This window comes from Lycium barbarum, chromosome 3, assembly GCF_019175385.1.
Source record: "Lycium barbarum isolate Lr01 chromosome 3, ASM1917538v2, whole genome shotgun sequence".
NCBI classification, from domain to species: Eukaryota; Viridiplantae; Streptophyta; class Magnoliopsida; order Solanales; family Solanaceae; genus Lycium; species Lycium barbarum.
Window position 1 is genome coordinate 146362498 of NC_083339.1, and position 18079 is coordinate 146380576.

At 35.9% G+C, this 18079-nt stretch overlaps 3 protein-coding genes across 3 annotated transcripts; all 3 read right to left on the reverse strand.

The window, feature by feature from the left end:
• Nucleotides 1-3199: 3199 nt before the first annotated feature.
• LOC132633426 (stem 31 kDa glycoprotein-like) lies at nt 3200-3745 on the reverse strand. The gene is made up of 2 exons (XM_060349839.1): nt 3544-3745; nt 3200-3452 (listed from the first exon to the last, which is right to left on the reverse strand). Exons 1-2 carry the CDS (start codon nt 3594-3596, stop codon nt 3266-3268), a joined length of 240 nt encoding a protein of 79 aa, XP_060205822.1. The 5' UTR covers nt 3597-3745; the 3' UTR covers nt 3200-3265.
• Nucleotides 3746-7833: 4088 nt separating this feature from the next.
• On the reverse strand, nt 7834-12133 carry LOC132633423 (pentatricopeptide repeat-containing protein At1g51965, mitochondrial-like). The gene is made up of 2 exons (XM_060349835.1): nt 11318-12133; nt 7834-10000 (listed from the first exon to the last, which is right to left on the reverse strand). The coding sequence occupies exons 1-2, from the start codon at nt 12050-12052 to the stop codon at nt 8795-8797; spliced, it is 1941 nt and encodes a 646-aa protein (XP_060205818.1). The 5' UTR covers nt 12053-12133; the 3' UTR covers nt 7834-8794.
• A 496-nt stretch (nt 12134-12629) lies between these two features.
• Nucleotides 12630-17584, reverse strand: LOC132631529 (pentatricopeptide repeat-containing protein At1g51965, mitochondrial-like). The gene is given in 6 exon segments (XM_060347099.1): nt 12630-13358; nt 13959-14031; nt 14757-14839; nt 15142-16787; nt 16790-17398; nt 17569-17584. Coding segments are annotated over 3 exon segments (1212 nt in total). The 3' UTR covers nt 12630-13358; nt 13959-14031; nt 14757-14839; nt 15142-16200.
• Nucleotides 17585-18079: the final 495 nt, after the last annotated feature.

Genomic DNA, 18079 nt, shown 5'->3' on the forward strand with positions numbered 1-18079 from the left:
AGGCCACCATCGCAAAATTACTACTCCTCACAAACCACCACGGTTATCTTCTCCAGCATCTTCGATCGACGGCGCCGTTGCCGGATCTGAGTGTATTTGTTCAGATGTGAATGTATTTCTTAAATTTGAGTATTTATCATTGTTGTTGCTTCAAATGTATTTATTTTTGTGTTGAATACATAGAAATAAATGATTTCTGGTTAGATACTTACCGGACGGCACTGTTACCTGCGATGGAAAAATCCATGGCGGTGTATTTTATTTCTTATATCTTAAATCTGAGTGTATTTTTTTTCTTGTATCTCAAATCTGAGTGTATTTTTTTTTTCTTGTATCTCAAATCTGAGTGTATTTTTTTTTTAGTATAAAATAGTGTTTCTTTATGTATTTTTCGCTTGTATTTCGAAGGAGATTTATTTTTTGTATACAAATGAATATAGTGAATTTTGAATACAGCTGAATATCCCTGTATTTTTTTATTTATTTTTGCATTTATGTTGTTTGAATACAACCGGATTTAAATACAATAAGTTGAATATAGTGTAAAAGTTGTTACGAATGAATACAACCAAATTGAATACATTCGAATTGAATAAAGCGAAATATAGTCGAATTGGAATACAACCGAATTAGAATACACGTTACTGTAGCTACGAAATTTAATTAGCAAATGTGTAGTTATGCCTAAAAAAAAACCAAAGTATAGTTATTTGTGTAAGTTGCCCTTAAGATTTAAGTGAGGATAGATCCCAATCATTTCGCCATACATATGGATCCCTTTGTGTTTTCCGATTTCCATTTTATCATCAAATAAATCACAACAAAATAAAATTGTAATGCACGTCGCATGTTTCTCTGCTTTTGAGTTATACGAGTAGAATTTTGTATCCTTCATATGTGACTCATAAGATTCATTGAACTCACAGCCCTATGCTATCCCTTCGGCTTTGTGCTTTTGATCAGTTCGAGTTCCCTTACATGCATGCCCTATTATGAAGTTCATGTTGTAGATGTGGATAACGAAATTGTATTGAATTTGAATTTAAGAGAAATTCAGATTATATTAAATTCAAGATATATCAATCCAAATAAATATTATGAATTGATATAATTGGGTTAATTTTTAAGTCTAATAAATATACGTTGGGCTAGCCCATTTAATTGGGCTATGAATGACGAGTACACTTTGTTAAGCTCAAGATGTCATCTTCCTAGAGGCCCAAATTGGTGACACGTGCCAAATCACATGGCACGCCAATTCAAACGAAGGAGCCAGTAGGATCATGCCACATGTCAAAATGATGCAGCATGCCTGGTGTACAAGTGATATGTTCCGGCCAATCAAATGTGGCCATGTCACTTCATTCTGATTGTCCAGAAAGGGTTTGTCCTTATCACAACTCTTTCATCCCACAATTATAAATAGGAGTCTCATAATTCAGAGGGGGAGAAGAAATTCTAACAAGAAGCTAGAGAGAGCTCGTGGATCAAACGCTGCAGATTTCTTTACAAACTAAAAGCATTCAAGCACTCAAGTATTTCTGTAGAAGCTTTAGAGATCAAGACGAATATTCAAGATCAAGCTTCAAGCCCCTGAATCCAAGCATAAGTTCAAAATCAAGACCACCAGATTCAATATCAAGCTCAAAATACCTTGAATTCAAGTACAAGTCAAGATCAAATCCATCAAGTTCAAGATCAAGCTCAAAAGCCCTTGAATTTATTATTGAAAAGGCAAATCAGAGGATTCATAGAGATTGTAACACTCATATTCTGAAATCAAATACAACGATTGTAGCGATATTTTCCGTTCTTAATTATTATTTTCTCAACGTGAATTTTATTGTCTATAGTAGAATAATCCAAATAGATACAATGGAGTAACTTTGTGTAAAACAAATTTAATAAGCAAATTAATTGAAGAGAGAACTCATGAAAGAGAATTAAACGGAAAACACATAACGAATAGGCAATGCACTTCCAGGAAACTATCTTTAGGATAGTAATTTCCCCCACATCGTGCAAGTGGTTAACATGATACAATGCCTACTATAGAAATCAAAGTGTTTAAATATTGGAAGAAGCTAGAGAGCATTTTTTCGTTATGCTCGTTGGCTTCTGCCAAACTACCTCTTATAAGAAAAATTAAATTAAGGATTGTATGCTGGATCCGGCATACACTCCCCCAATCCTGCCTTGCGAAATTATTTTCTTATTTTATGCCTGAGCGGGGGTTCGAATCCAGAACCTCAGGTATCCAAGCGAAGGGCAAAACTTAAAGAACACAAATATGAGGGGCAAAATTTAAAGACCACCCCAAAAGAAGGGCAATCCGTGCAAAAAAATGTTAGTCTGGTAGGCTAATTAGTAGTAATTTGTATGTAAAAATTCATTCAACTAGTAGTTTTAAAATTGAAGTCTGGGCCAATGAACTAATCAGAACAAAATTTAAAAACTCAAAGAGTGGGCTCAATGTGTTGGTCCATGAATTATATAGATGTTGTGTGGGTTGGTCCATGTTTGGTCCACGTTCCCATACAAGGAGTAGATACCACATACGTAGGAGTCCATGCCAAAATAGGGCGTTATCGAGGGGCCTGGCTGTCCCTACCAGTCAGTAAAATAAAAAACGTGAATCGTATGTGTTGGTCCAAGTTTTGTCGTCTCATTAAATGAAAGTCAGTGATGTATGAGAGAAATTTTATTTTGTGTCTAACATGCCATATCATAATTATATGAGGCTGCTCACTAATTGACATTTGGACAAGTGGGTCCCACTGTCACCACCATTTTTAAACACTCAATATTTACGCTTAACTTTAGTATGCTTATAATATCAAAACTATTTAACGAGTTCCACACAAATTCAAACTAGTATTTAATCTCTTTTTATTTATTTATTTATTTATTTATTATTATTAAATAATACTTATATATTATTATATATATAACAGTCCGATACCGAGAGAATTTGCTATTCATCTTACAATCCTAGGTTAACCTGATAATTTCTTCTATTAATGCCAAATCTTGGAAACTAAAAATAGAAAAGAGGAGTTAATTTGACCTCACCAGTAGCTACTATGAAGCATAAGCATCAAATCCGAAACGTGATTTTTTTTTCTCGTAAATAATTATATTAAAAGCTCAATATGCATCATTACACGATAAGAGGATTGACAGAGCCGCTGGCAATAATATCATGGCATTTTGAAACATTTCACAGAGCCTTATTTCGAAGTAGCCGGCTATTTAGTTTCAGCACTTAAAAATAGTACATGGGATTCGGCATATTGTAAGTGCTCAACAAGAAGTCTCCAATAATATCATCCCACCCTCCTAAGTTGCCAACAAGTTTGTATCCGTCTTTCACCAACTCAGCCCTTTTCTGAGTTTTCCAGTTAAGTGCATTTTCTGAATATACCCCTGAATATCCTGTATCATTTTTTCCCCTGCATGCACATGCAACATCAATTAATTAATTAATGTTCATATCATATCATGATACGGCCACTTGCATAACAAAAATTAATGAAATCTTACTTGCAGATGAATTTGAACCATGAATTGTAGCTAGCTTTCTTTAGGTTCGTCATTCTCACTTGTCTAAATCCTTCTTCAGTGTTGGTGATAAAAAATGGTTTAATACCCAAATCCGATAAAGTTTTGTACAGAATGAGAATGTCTAGCGTTGCTAGTGATTTTCCTTCTCTAATCCACGACTCATACTTCTTACCAACATTGGATTTTGTTGCCCTGACCACAATTTTTTATATACGTCCACTCTAATATTAGTCAAACATTGGGTCTTATATGTATATACGTAATATAGTTATTAGCGGTTAGAGCACAAATTCTAATAAATAAAAATACACGACATCACTTTTGAAATTTAAACTTGTGACGTAAAAAGAAAGGTCTGCCACTTTGCCACTATAATAGAAGTCAGAGGACAATATAACTTTTTTAACTTAGCGGATTTAATTGAACTACAAAATAAATTGCATGTACTCGAAAAGCTTACGTACCCAAAGCCGACTGTAGGATGAGAATAATAAGGAACATTAGAGAGAGTGACTTCGTCAACAATATTAAAGACCACAACATTACAGTCGTCGCGGTATTGTTGACCTGTCATGTACCCCCTGACGTAGCTTTTGCAATGAGGGGGTACAGTTTCCAAAAAACTCAAACCAAAATTCCAAAAAAAAAAAAAAAAAAAAATAAACAAGAAAAAAAACAGAGACATACCCTAGTGGTCTCAAAACAAGCGAGTGCATCAGCCGGCGTCTGTGCAGCAGTGGCTGTGGATATCTCGATAAGGACGTTGTTGACAGCTTGAATCTTGATTTCACTGTGAGAAAAAGAAACACAATTTAAAACCCTAGGTCATAAAAAAAAGCTCAAAAATCTCTTAATACCGTTATATATTGTCTACACACAAAAATACATACAAAAACCCTAAAAAGAAAGGATGATTATTTACATTGTGTTGATCTTGGCAATAGTTCCTATTATATTATCCGTCACCCAATAGCTAGACTCCTCAATAAGGCACAGGATGAGTTCAGGTCTTCTCGGAGCTTCAGCAGTAACTTCATTATTCAGAAGAAGAGTACGATATTGGTTGCAGCTTATGTGAGTCTGTAGAGCATTGTACTCATTTTGGGGCATGTCCTTGAAGGGACAAGGGGTAGGCACGGTACGGTATATACAAATTACCATACCGAAATTGAAATTGTTGACACTGCGGTTTTAGTATTATGGTATTTGGTACGGTATTTGGTATACATTTTTAAAAAGTTTGGTATTTGGTACAATGTTCGGTATCTATAAAAACAATACCGAAATACCCAATACCATACCGAAGTACTCCATATAGTTACATATAAAATTTATATATATTATTATAATTTTAAGGCAGGACACCGATCTCAAGCTAATGTATAATAACCAAGGGCGTCTCAATAAAATTAATGGCCTAAAGCTAAATTTTAATTCGAAACCTTAAATATATACACATAAAAAAAAATCTAGTCTTGCCTTTTTTTTTTTTTTTATAATTGTTGCATTTACTTCGCATAGTAACATTATTATTAATATTTATAATAGTGAGGATTAATTAAAGTTAATAAGATGTTAGTCATGAGTTTTAAATACATTATCTTAGATGTTGTTGTAAAAACTTTATTTAATAATATGAAGATTTTGAGTAATTTAGTTCAAAGTTCTAAAATATTTTTCTTAAAAAGTAGATAGTTTCTTCCCTTCCTTTATTATATAAATTTCGTACTTCTTTTTACAATCTTCAATATTGTCTAAGAAAAAATAAAATCATAAAATTCATCCGTATAATATTTGGGGCCTCAAAAAGTTTGGGGGGCTAAAGCAAAGGTTTTACTAGCTTCACCCTTGAGCTACCCCTGATAACAACCATCAAACTAACAAACAAGTATCAGTATTTAATATATTTTGAAAATCTAATTTTGAGTTTGGCTCTGTGAAAGAAAACAATGAAAAAGAATGGTAACAACAAGTATCGGGAGAATTCGGTTTGCTTTTTGCTTATTGATTTGTCAATTTTATATATTGTTTTTAAAATGTAAAGTGTTAAAAGAAATTCTGTATAATATTATGTAAGATTGCAAAAGGGAAAAAGTTACCCCCAACGAAAAAGAATGCACGAGTTCAATTTATACGTTCCTCTAATTTTAAAAAGTGAATTAAAAGAGAATCTTGCTTATTATAACAAAAAAACAAGAAAACATAGGCATTGGTGGAGTTTTGAACCCACGCCTCTGGAAAGAGAGAGTTTCTCTAGCCTCTACATTACCACTGAACCATTCGCTTATTTGTGTATGTGGGTTCACAAGTAATAATATCTACCTTTACTGTTTTTCTATACCAAAAGCTACTGGGTTCGCCCGAACCCCCCATTAACACTGAACCTCCACCCCTGTGTGTAAGGTGTTACTATGATATAATTGATTGAAATGCCCATTTTGTGTAATTCATTAATGAAGGGCATTACTTGTACTTTCTTTTGAATATTTTTACATGTGTAATGTGGTAGTATGATATAATTGAGACGTTTCTTGAATAGCCGAAGTCATAATTCTCTATTATATGTATATATATAAGTTGGAGTCGAACAAACTATAGTTACCGAATTACCGTACCGTAAAATACCGAAACCGAAATTAAGAATACCAAAACATACCGAATTATTTTGATACGGTAATGGTATAGTATTTTCAAATACAGAAAATCAAAATTACTGAACCGAAGTTTCAAATACCGTACCATGCCCACCCCTAGTTCCTACACTTGAGGTTGCTACTTGCTACCGGAGGAACAATTTCGACATTTATTTGGGTTTAACATGATGATTTCAAAGGGAGAATGACAAGTAAATATTGGTGTTCTCGAGGCTTTCTCTCTATGCCGATAATTGTATTAGTAAGATGAAAGCCCCTATGGGTGGGTGGGTGTCTTTGGTCCTTCAAATCAGGGTGCGGGCCTGCGGGGTGATGTAAGCGCGTTTTCAAGGAGCGACGAATTTAACACTCGTCTAGGTTCACTTTTTGCCGCGCGGCCATTGTTTCCCTCTCTTTCCCCCTTCCACCCTTGATTTTTCCATATTTGCTTTTTGATAGGCTAGGCCTGATTGCAATGTTATGGGCTTCAATTTGATCCAGTTCTTTGTTCAAGTTGTAAGAGTTAGGTTTAGGTATTTCTTTTACTTTAATGTTTTCTTTTTATTTTGTTTCTGGGGTGTTTCAAAATTGTTGCATTTTTAATTGTTATTGACTAAAATTATAAGTGTAAAATGTAAAAATTAAACTGAAGACAAGAGAACTTTGCATTATAAGTAGTCAAAACTAGACAAATATCAAAATTAAACTGAAGACGAGGAAAATTTGCATTATAAGTAGTCAAAACCAGACAAATATTTTGAAATGGAGGAGTATTAATTTTATCGTAAAGGTTTCATTTCAATTTGAATTTGGTTCTTCCCTATATACGATATGTTTGAATTTCATATTTCCGATACGTAAAAAGAAGTACAAAGGTTTTCATCTACCAAACGATTAGCTAATAAGTGATGCATCTTTAAAATGGCAACCAACGACTTAGACAAAAAAGTGATGCATCACACTAATTAGTTCACCTCAGCACTTCTGTTCTATTCAGTGAATAAGAGAAAAAATGATTTATAACCAACAACTTAGCCAAAAAACTTTTACTAGTTGTAATTTGCCTTTTTGATTTTTCTTTTTGATTTTGCATTTGATGATGTCCGATACTCGTATAAGGCCCAATTAAATTTGAATTCAAGCCGAGAAGTTCTATACTGAGGTAAGTGCTCCCTAGCAAATGTGATTCCAAACCTAAGACTCAAACCTGAACTCTCTAAGTAAAGATGAAAAAATACTTATTATTTCACTACAACCAAATTTATTACTAGTAGTAATTTGTACCACTATACAAGAACTAGATTCACTTCAACTGAGTAGTACCTCGTGAATCTAATAGTTCGTGCGATCCAATTGCTGAATTAAATTTATGAACATCAATTAACCGACAAGGTAAGCCATGTGGGGTCCCCCAATACATGTTGACACCATACATGCATAGTATGACGATTTATGAATCAGGTGCACTAATTTAATTGATGTTGATTTATTTGGCGTTGCATGGCCATTCGGCCAAATAAATGGGCATCATTTAGCTCAATTTCCCTTATTGACACTCGCTAGCCCGGTTTGGCAATTTAAGTGGGGAAAAACATGGTTATTGATGCACTTCGCCCATGAAAAAAATGGTTAATGATGCAGAGTAAACGATTTCATTCATAGTTGATATTAAACAGCAAAGGCATCTGCATTGCGTCCCCCACTAAAATACATAGTCATACCAAGTCCTCTCCCATTATCACAAAAGAAATCCTAATGAATGTAATCGTACCACCAAAGTGCAGCAGATGTTGCTGCTCCTCAAGGTCTCGGGTTCGAGCCCTGGATATCGAAAAATTCTTAGCAGGGAGTGCTTCCTCCGAACGGACTTTATCTTGAGGATAGTTATACTATTGATGCAGAAGAATTTTCCTAGCACCCACCATATGATACATCCATCAACAACATCGGAGACGGGAGATAAATAGACACTTTCCAGAAACTGTCTTAGTTGCTAGAAATAAACAGCTTCCCACCTGCCCAACTTCTTACCGTCTTCTGTTCACTTTTCTCCCCACCTGTGTCATGACAGGTGATCAGTTCAGTTAAATATTTGATTTCCAGAAACAATCCCAGTTGTAGAAATAAGCATTTTCCCACTTGGCCCAACCTCTGTCTTCTACTCACTTTCCCCCTCAACTCTGTCAACATAGGTGATTAGTGCCAGTTTGATGATTCCAGACTCCAGTCATTTTTTTCCTTGATAAGGTAAAGGTTTCCAGACTCCAATCTCTAAAAGCCTTCATCTGGAGCGGTTACAATGGCCAGAGGACTTTGAACATTAAAAAAACTCTAGAAGTAGACCATTTAACCAAAGTTGCATTTTGTAAATAAGCACCAATATACAGTTGCCTCTCTGACAAAGATCAGATCTTGTAACTACTTTCACATTAGAAAGAAGTCAAGTCTTCTACAGCAGGTCAGTCTTCGAGGCAGCTTAATTCCTTATCATCGGAGTTCTCAATATAAATTCAATGTCATGTCGCTTAGCACCATCCTGTCCCCAGCGAAAGCACAACTGAATGGTAAAATCGTTTAAATGCGCAATTTTTTTCCTGTCACCTTAATGGGCTAACCACCCAACCGGTGATTGGATTTTGTCTGCGAACTCTAGATGTTCTATGAGAACCACTCTGTAAACGTTCAAGGATGGTATGTGTGATTGAATCAGCTGTCAAACCTTGTTCCTTCAATTTCGCGTATAAACTAACAGCTTCTGAAGTTCTCCCACTTCTCTCGAGACAGTCAAGTAGGATATTGTATGTCACTATGTTAGGATAACAGCCATCTGCAAGCATTTCATCAAATAGCCGACGTGCCATCTCAACTTTTTCAGTCTTCCCAAAGCACTCAATGAGAGTGCTGTATGTTACAACATCGGGATTAAAGCCCTTTTCCTGCATCTCGATGAATTTCATGTGTGCTTCATCAATGTCACCATTCTTCCCCAAACAATTTATTAAGGAGTTGTAGGAGACAATATCAGGTGTACAATTGCTATTCTCAAGTTCTTCAAAAATCTTGAGAGCTTCCGCAACCTCCCCTGCTCTACCAAAGCTAGAGATCAAAATGTTATAAGTAAATATGTCCGGTGAGGGGCCATCCTGTTTCATCTTCTCATAGAGATCGTGAAGATGAGAAATCTGCTTCAATTTCCCAAGGGCAGAGAAGACAGTATTATACATGAAGGTATCTGCTTTTACTCCCTTTTCATTCATCTTATTCAGCAAGTCAATAGCCTCAGTTACTTTCTTAGCGCTGCATAAGCTCTCTAACATGGATAAGTAAGCATCGCGATCTCCTCTATCATGGAAGCTCCACATATTGCAAAACAGCCTGTGAGCTTCGCTTGCATGGCCTAGTTTACTCAACGTTCTAACCAGGTATGCGTACATTGATTTATTCATGTATCTCTTAGATATTTCCACAACTTCATCAAGTCTTCCAAGTTGCCCTTCTGCGGCCAATACATTTAAAATAATACTGTAAGTAAATTCATTTGGCCGGCAACTATTCTCAACCATCTTAGAGAAGACAAAGATACTCTTATCAACCATGCGGCCTTTAGCAAGAGCTTCGATCATAGTATTATAAGCCATTAAATTTGGTGAAATACCCTTCGACAGCATTTCCTGAAAGAAAGACAATGATTCACTGGGCATCCCTAATTTCCCAGTCATTCTGATCAGAATGGTATATGTGTATTCATCAGGTTCGCAGTGCCACTTCTTCATGTCCTCGAAAACCTTGTGGGCCTGATCAACCTGGCAAAGCGCTGCACATTAGAATCATTAGCCAAGCAGAAGCATATTCATCATATATTTCAAGACTCACTCATGAAGTGGAGTTAAAACACCTCTATAGTATTTCCAAATGCATGAATACTGTTTATTAAGTATTTTATCTCAGAGACAATAATTACTAGCAAACTCAATAACAAGAGAACTGACCATACTTGTATTGTTCCAATACCAAGAAATAATAATGGCACCTGTGACTAGATACCGATTAGTTTGAAGATAGATGAATCAAAAGGTTTCTCGCGACTCTTTCCAATTGAAATCAGGAGTTTGCCGACCCTCCTATTTCTCAAAGAAGGGCATGTTAAACCACCCGCCCATTCCTTGGTGAAAGAAAATCCTACTCTGCAATAAAAAAGAAAGCTTGTGCCTTGCCAAAAAAATTGGTTCGCAAAGTAGAGCCTTTCCCCAAGACGTTGGCCTTAAGATGCTTTTTTTTTTTGCACTAATGACTAATAAAATATCTTTAAAGCATTTTAAAAAAACATTTCCAGCTTTTGCAAAAAGCATATCATTGTCCATGGTTAAGTGAAAAATCCTCCTCATAGTTGCACTACATACAGTAGAAGTCTTCCTATCCACCTTAACAATTATCTTAATTGAATCAGTCTACCTTGCAAAACCCAAAAGTAGAAATAAGGGTAAAACAGTTCTTTTATTTTTCAGAGCCACGAAGGTTTAGTATACTACCAAGAATTCGGCATTCGTCGGAGTATGAACTACCATACCCGAAATTGTGACTCCAATTTTTGGACTGCTAAACCACCCCTTTGGAGGTAAACATAACTATTCCGTCCTTACATATATAACTAAGACAGCTTGTTTCCACTGAATTGGTATACCTAGTGCCACAAAATCAGTAAGGACTCACATTTCAAATGAAGACACTTGAGATGAACCATGTGTCCCAAACTTAGCGTTTTTGTACCACAGATAATTCATTAATTTCAATATCAGATTTTAAAGATGACATCTTTTACACCAAATTTTTCTTCCCAAAAAGAATAGTTACTAATAATAATCCTATTTTATCTTTTATCCTTCCCCCCCCCCCCCCCCCCCCCCCTTTTTTTTTAACAATATTAAGTACCATACTTTTCTTTATGATATTGTAAGTTTATTCTTCAAATTGTTGATGTGTGACATTATGTAACAACGAAAATTATATTCATTGAAAAAAAATACAATACAATGCAATACGATACGTTATCCAAACAAGCTGTTAGAAACCTTAGATTCCAAAAAACTGAATAATGTGAGAAAGGAATCCAAAAATCAAACCTTTTGGTCTCTAGCAAGAGCATCAAGAAGCATATTATACGCAAATATATCCAATCTATACCCACGCCTCCTCATTTCTCCATAAACTTGCAACGCCTTACTGGAATCACTCAATCTAATATAAGCTTGTAAAAGACACTTATAACTATAACAATTCAACCTCAAATCCCATTTTTTAACCAACTCCAAACACCTCCTTAGCTCAAAACCACATATTCCAATAAGAAGATTAACAGTAGATATATTTCCCTTAATCCCAAACCTTTCCATTTCATCAACAATCTCGTTAACACAATCGATTCTATTCGGAATATTCGATTTGGAGAGTATAAGAAGCATACGGTTGTAAGTGAAACAGTCATGTTTGAATTTAGGTATTTCAGAGGGGCAAAATCGGAAGAAGCGCAAGGCTAGGGTTGGTGATTTTAGGGATTTGAGTATTTCGGATGCTTCGGATGGGGTTAGGGTTAGGGTTAAGGTGTCGAGGTAGTCGGTTAGGTCAAGGAACGGGTCGGATGACGTGGAGGGTGGTGATTTGAGGATTTGGGAGATTTTACAGATTAGGTCACGGCGAGGTAGAGCGTAGCCGCGCGTGTCGGTTTGGAGAGTAGGGATGTCAACTTCAACGGCGAATGAACGGCCGTTTTGGGTTTCGACGACTACTCTACCGCTGTATTTGGTGGCGAAGTAACGGAATTGGTGACCGAAGATTGGACGGAGATGGTGGAGTTTCATGGAGTTAGGTATGTTTCAGTTGGGAAGAGTGTTGGGCTATTCAAACAATGTCAAGAGGTACTTCTACTTAACGGCCCATTTCCATTGGGCCGAGGCCATTCATTTGACATATTCAGGTGCCGTTTGGCCATAAATATAAAAAATAAATTCACTTTTTTTGAAATTTTTGAAGTTGGAGTTGTATTTGGCCATAGTTTTTAAAATTATAATTTTTGGTGAAATGTAGTGTAAAAAAGTGGAAATTTTTTGAAAAACAAGTTTTTCTTATTTTTGGTATTCCAGAATACAACTCCAGAAAAAAGTGAATAATTTTTATGGCCAAACGCTAAAAGTAAAAAAAAAAGTGAAAAAAATTTCCGGAAAAAAGTGAATAATTTTTTATGGCCAAACGCCCACTGAGTGTCAAGTTTTTGCACGGATTAGTCTTCTTACGAACTGGTCTTAGTTGTCCCTCTTATGCATGGTCTTTAATTTTTGCCTATGTTGCTCCATTTAATGAAAATATTCAAATCTGCTTCACTCGGCATAAGCTTTGTATCATTTTTTATCTTCGCAAACTGAACTTTTATCTCGCTCGGCACAAGTTAAGTTATGCAGCAAAAGTGTTGTAGTAACTTTCAAATATGTTGCGCATTGAAAGTTTTGCCTTTCATCGCATAACTTGTGCGGTGTTATGATACATATGCCGAGCTAAATGTAACCTTTGCCGAGTGAAATCTTAACTTATGACTTTTTTCAAATTATGTTGAGTGTTGAAAGTTTTGCCGTGTCCGACATAACTTGTATGAATATTATGATACATATGTCAAGCTAAACGTAAACGCTGCCGAGCGAAATCTAAGTTATGCCGCGCCAAAATACTGTAGGACAAAAATTAAAGACCATCCCAAAATAGGGGCATTTGTGCGGATGACCAGTATAAACACTGTGATATCAAACGTCTTCACCAATTTACAGATGCCACCAAAATTAGGTAATACACTTTAGACAATTTGTCTCTGTTTAATATACAGTACTGAGAGCAAAACGGCACAAATACGCTCGACAAAATACAAGGCACAACCTAGATCATATACAGTACTGATATCTGGGTAGATTGCATCACCATTTACACAAAAAAATCACAACAACCATCTCAGCGTTTTCTGAACACAATGTTTATCATCTCTTTCAAATTCCTACAGGCCACAATCTCAGTATCTCCGAGATCTAAAGCTGACAATGATGTTTCAGCTGATTTGGGAATTATACATTTCTTATATCCCAGCTTCGCCGCTGTAATTACCCTTTTGTCCATTCTTGGTACCTAGAAACATTGGAAGGGGAACAAACAAAAGGCAATTAGAACGGTAGGGAAAGAACATGTCTTGTGCATGGTGTGTAAGTAAGGTTAAGCATAAGATCTCCAGCTAGAAACCATAATGATTTTTTCTCAAAACCAAATGGCCTACTGTTGGATGCAGGGAACATAATGAATGACTTATTCCTGGCAACAGCGACTTTCGCCAGCCCTAACATTAAAATGATAGGAAAGGGTAGATAGGATGCATGAATTATGGTATTTATGTTTTATAACCGACGAAATGGAAGACCATAAAAATAGAGACTCATGAAAACTGAAAAATCATGTAATATGAGAGGGCCTGAAATTTATGAGTTTGAGCCGAAACCAACGTGTAAAGTTTGAATCATATTTCTGCCTTTTTTAAAAATAAAATATTGATATCAACTGGCTATTTCAAATTTGAGGATGCTATTTGATCTCAATGCATTGTAAGAGGTCCACTTAGCATCCTCTAATTTGAAAAAACCGTGTTATCAGGGTGCAAATTCCAAAAATTTCACAAGAAACCACTTTGAGAAGTGTACAGAAAGTTAGAAAAGGGGGTCGGATAAGCATACATACAGTACGAATTTCACGGCCAAGGCCAATTTCCCCGATGAATGCTATGCCCACAGGAAGAGGGAATTCCAGAAAACTGAAAAGGACACAATGAACATGTTTAAAACATCTATACACTTGACAAGAATATAAAAGTAATTACAAGAAGTAAAACAAATGCAGAAATCCCCCACTCTCAAGATTGATATCACCCTTGTGGCGTAAAAAGAAGGTTCCGGATTACTGAAAACCAGCATTATTAGCAACTTCAGCAAAGCCACACACAAATCCGTTCACTTTACTTTAATAGGGGTATTGGTTATGCGTTTCGCACTGTCTTACTAACAGCTAAGCAAATGTATCTTCCAAGTCAAGAGAAGCAATTTCATTTCATTAAGAAAAAACGCTTTTCTTCTTCTTTTCTTTTTCTTTTCCTTTCTGCTGTTCATTCACTTCCTCCTTTATCTTTTACATAGTTTGATACTAATTTTCAGAAAACATCCACTATTATCAGGTATTCATTCCATCGCAATTAATGTGACACCATTTAGCTCAGTACGGAGTTTAAGCTGTCTATTTGACTTCTACATTATACAAGAAGTAAAACAAATTAATACTTTGACAGTAAGTTACAGGAAAAACACAACATCAAATTTTATGTTTGATTAATTAAACGAATTTGAATTTTTAAAACATGTGAAAGTTGTGCCATTTCAAAAAAATATATGTGAGTTGTGTAAAATAATAATACTATTTGAGACAGAAAACTACGATGGTGCTCGACCAGCGCAGACAGACGACTAATATATATGAAAATAATACCAGCTGCAAATTGTTGCTGCTACTGCAAGATCACCAGCAGTCTCTGACAGGCTAACGCCACTGACAACATTGAGAAAAACTCCCTATAATCAAATTGAACAGGAACTACATCAAAGATCTGAAGAATATAATGCAATAGAAAACAAAAAGTATCCACTGAGAAACCAAACATATATAAAGGAGGACCAAATAAAAATGAATACATTACATTAATAGTTGCCAAATGTTTTAGTGTATGTTAATGATGCTCCTAATAGCCTTGTCTTTTCAAAGTTGGTAAGGTTCTTCACATTAATAAAAAGCCTTCTTAAATCCAACTACCAAAGGGATCACAACGAAGGTAAAGCAAGAACAAACCAATATTTAGAGTGCTCAAGTCATTTACCATAAAAGACTTTATGGGGTTACTGTAATCCACACAATATACAAGTCATATGAAGCACATACAGAAGGAGCCATAAAAGGAAGAAAGTATGGGGGAATGTTCATTGGATTCATTACATTCTCTTGTAGCTTGAGACCAGCTTGATTTATAAGAACCTGTATACATAGTAAAGAAACCAGTAAATTTGCAAACTTCAGTATATCTGATTTAAAACTAGTAGCCCATGGCATCTAATTATTCAGTTTCAGGAAATGAAAAGGACATGTCAACAATTTTCAAGAATGTTAACTGGTTTCTATACATTAGTAATGAACCAGTTAATTTGCAATCTTCAACGTAGCTGATCCCAAAAAAGTAGCCCATGGCTTCTGAATCATTCAGTTTCAGGAGAAGAAAAAAGAAAATATCAGTGATTTTCAAGAATTGGCATGTGATCCACAAGTTTCAGCACATGTAATTTCCCTACCATATTTCTTTACGATTTCATGTAAACTTGGGGTTTTGTAATAGTTAGGACTTCCGCATTTACTTCGATATTTTATGGCATGACTTATTTTTGATTATCTTGTGCTTGAATGGGTGTTAACTGATTGAATTGGCTAATATAAAAATGGACTTGAATGAATAGATGACTTATGTGTTGGTTCGCCCACTACGAGTTAGTGTGGGTGCCAGTCATGGCGGGTTGGGTCGTGACATTTACCAAGGATCTCCATATATAACATATCAAAGTTAAAAGGCCAAAAAACTCATTGAAGGATATGAACTTGAGAAAGATGCAGCAGCATTCATTTTTCACATTGTATTAAATTCAATGTACCACTTAAATCAAATTGATTTACGACTGTCCACCTGGTCCTACACTCTGTCAAAATTTCACATAAGAATCAATTCATGTCCTCAACAGCAGGTCACTCCTCGGGGCAGCTTAATCCCGTATCATTAAGTCCTCAGTATATATTCAGTGTCATGTTGCTTTAGCGAAGCATAACTGAGCGGTAAAATCCTTTAAAGTGTGCAATCATGAGCAGCTTAATCTAATCCTTTTTCCCTGTCACCTTAATGGCTAACCACCCAACCAGTGATTGGATTTGGTCTGCGAACTCTCGATGTTCTATGAGAACCACTTTGTAAACGCTCAAGGATGGTATACGTGATTGAATCAGCTGTCAAACCTTGTTCTTTCAATTTCGCATATAAACTAACAGCTTCTGAAGTTCTCCCACTTCTCTCGAGACAGTCAAGTAGGATATTGTATGTCACTATGTTGGGATAACAGCCAGCTGCAACCATTTCATCAAAGAGCCGACGTGCCATCTCAACTTTTTCAGTCTTCCCAAAGCACTCAATAAGAATGCTATACGTTGCTACATCAGGATTAAAGCCCTTTTCCTGCATCTCAATGAATTTCATGTGCGCTTCATCAATGTCACCATTCTTCCCCAAAAAATTTATTAAGGAGTTGTAGCAGACAATATCAGGTGTACAATTGCTATTCTCAAGTTCTTCAAAAATCTTGAGAGCTTCCTCAACCTCTCCCGCTCTACCCAAGCTAAATATCAAAATGTTATAAGTAAAGATGTCTGGTGAGGGGCCATCTTGTTTCATCTTCTCATAGAGATCATGAAGATGAGAAATCTGCTTAGAGAGAAGACAGTATTATACATGAAGGTATCTGCTTGTACTCCCTTTTCATTCATCTTACTCAGCAAGTCAATAGCCTCAGTTACTTTCTTAGCGTTGAATAAGCTCTCTAACATGGATAAGTAAGCATCACGGTCTCCTCTATCATGGAAGCTCCACATACTGCAAAACAGCCTGTGAGCTTCGCTAGCATGACCTAGCTTACTCAAAGTTCTAACCAGATATGCGTATATTGATTTATTCATGTCTCTCTTAGATATTTCCACAACTTCATCAAGTCTTCCAAGTTGCACTTCTACGGCAAATACATTAAAAATAATACTGTAAGTAAATTCATTTGGCCGGCAATTATTCTCCACCATCTTAGAAAAGACAAAGATACTCTTGTCAACCATTCGACCTTTGGCAAGAGCTTCAATCATAGTATTATAAGCAATTAAATTTGGTGAAATACCCTTCGACAGCATCTCCTGAAAGGAGGACAGTGATTCGCAGGGCTTCCCTAATTTCCCAGTCATTCTTATCAGAATGGTATACGTGTATTCATCAGGTTCGCAGTGCCACTTCTTCAGGGCCTCGAAAACCTTGTGGGCCTGATCAACCTGGCAAAGCGCTGCACATTAGAATCATTAGCCAAGCAGAACCAATTCATCATATATTCAAGACTCACTCCTGAAATGGAGTCAAAACACCTCTATAGCATTTCCAAATGTATGTATACTGTTTATTAAGTATTTTATTTCAGAGACAATAATTACAATTGTCAGATAGCAAACTCAATACCAAGAGATCTGACCATACTTGTATTGTTCCAATACCAAGAAATAATGATGGCACCTGTGACTAGAGACTGATTTATTTGAGATAGATGAATCAAAAGCTTTCTCTAGAGTTTTGGGGTGGTCTTTAATTTTTGCCCCTCAAATTTGAAATTTTAACTTTTGCCCTTCGCCTAACACTCTGAGATTCTGGGTTCGAATCCCGGCTCAGTCAAAAAAAAAAAAAAAATCACGAGGCAGAAGTTTGATTTCACAAGGCAGAATTTTCGCCAAAATCCTGCCTTAAGGCCTAAGTTGGACAGGCAAAATTCTGCCTTAAGGCCTAAGTTGGGCAAGCAAAATTTTGCCTCCAACTTATGCCTTAAGGCCAAAAAAAATAATTAATTATGTGTTAAGGGGCCTAAGTTGGAGGCAGAATTTTGCATGTCCAACTTAGGCCTTAAGGCAGAATTTTGCCGTCCAACTTAGGCCTTAAGACAGGATTTTGCCTAAAATCTTGCCTTAATTCAAACTCT

What these genes read in the sequence shown, in the direction of transcription:
- LOC132633423 (XM_060349835.1), bottom strand. Translation starts at nt 12,052, where the DNA reads ATGAAACTCCACCATCTCCGTCCAATCTTCGGTCACCAATTCCGTTAC. An exon ending in CTCTTGCTAGAGACCAAAAG is followed by an intron (nt 10,001 to 11,317) that starts GTTTGATTTTTG and finishes GCGCTTTGCCAG; the next exon opens with GTTGATCAGGCCCACAAGGT.
- LOC132633426 (XM_060349839.1), bottom strand. Translation starts at nt 3,596, where the DNA reads ATGACGAACCTAAAGAAAGCTAGCTACAATTCATGGTTCAAATTCATC. An exon ending in TGGTTCAAATTCATCTGCAA is followed by an intron (nt 3,453 to 3,543) that starts GTAAGATTTCAT and finishes ATGTGCATGCAG; the next exon opens with GGGAAAAAATGATACAGGAT.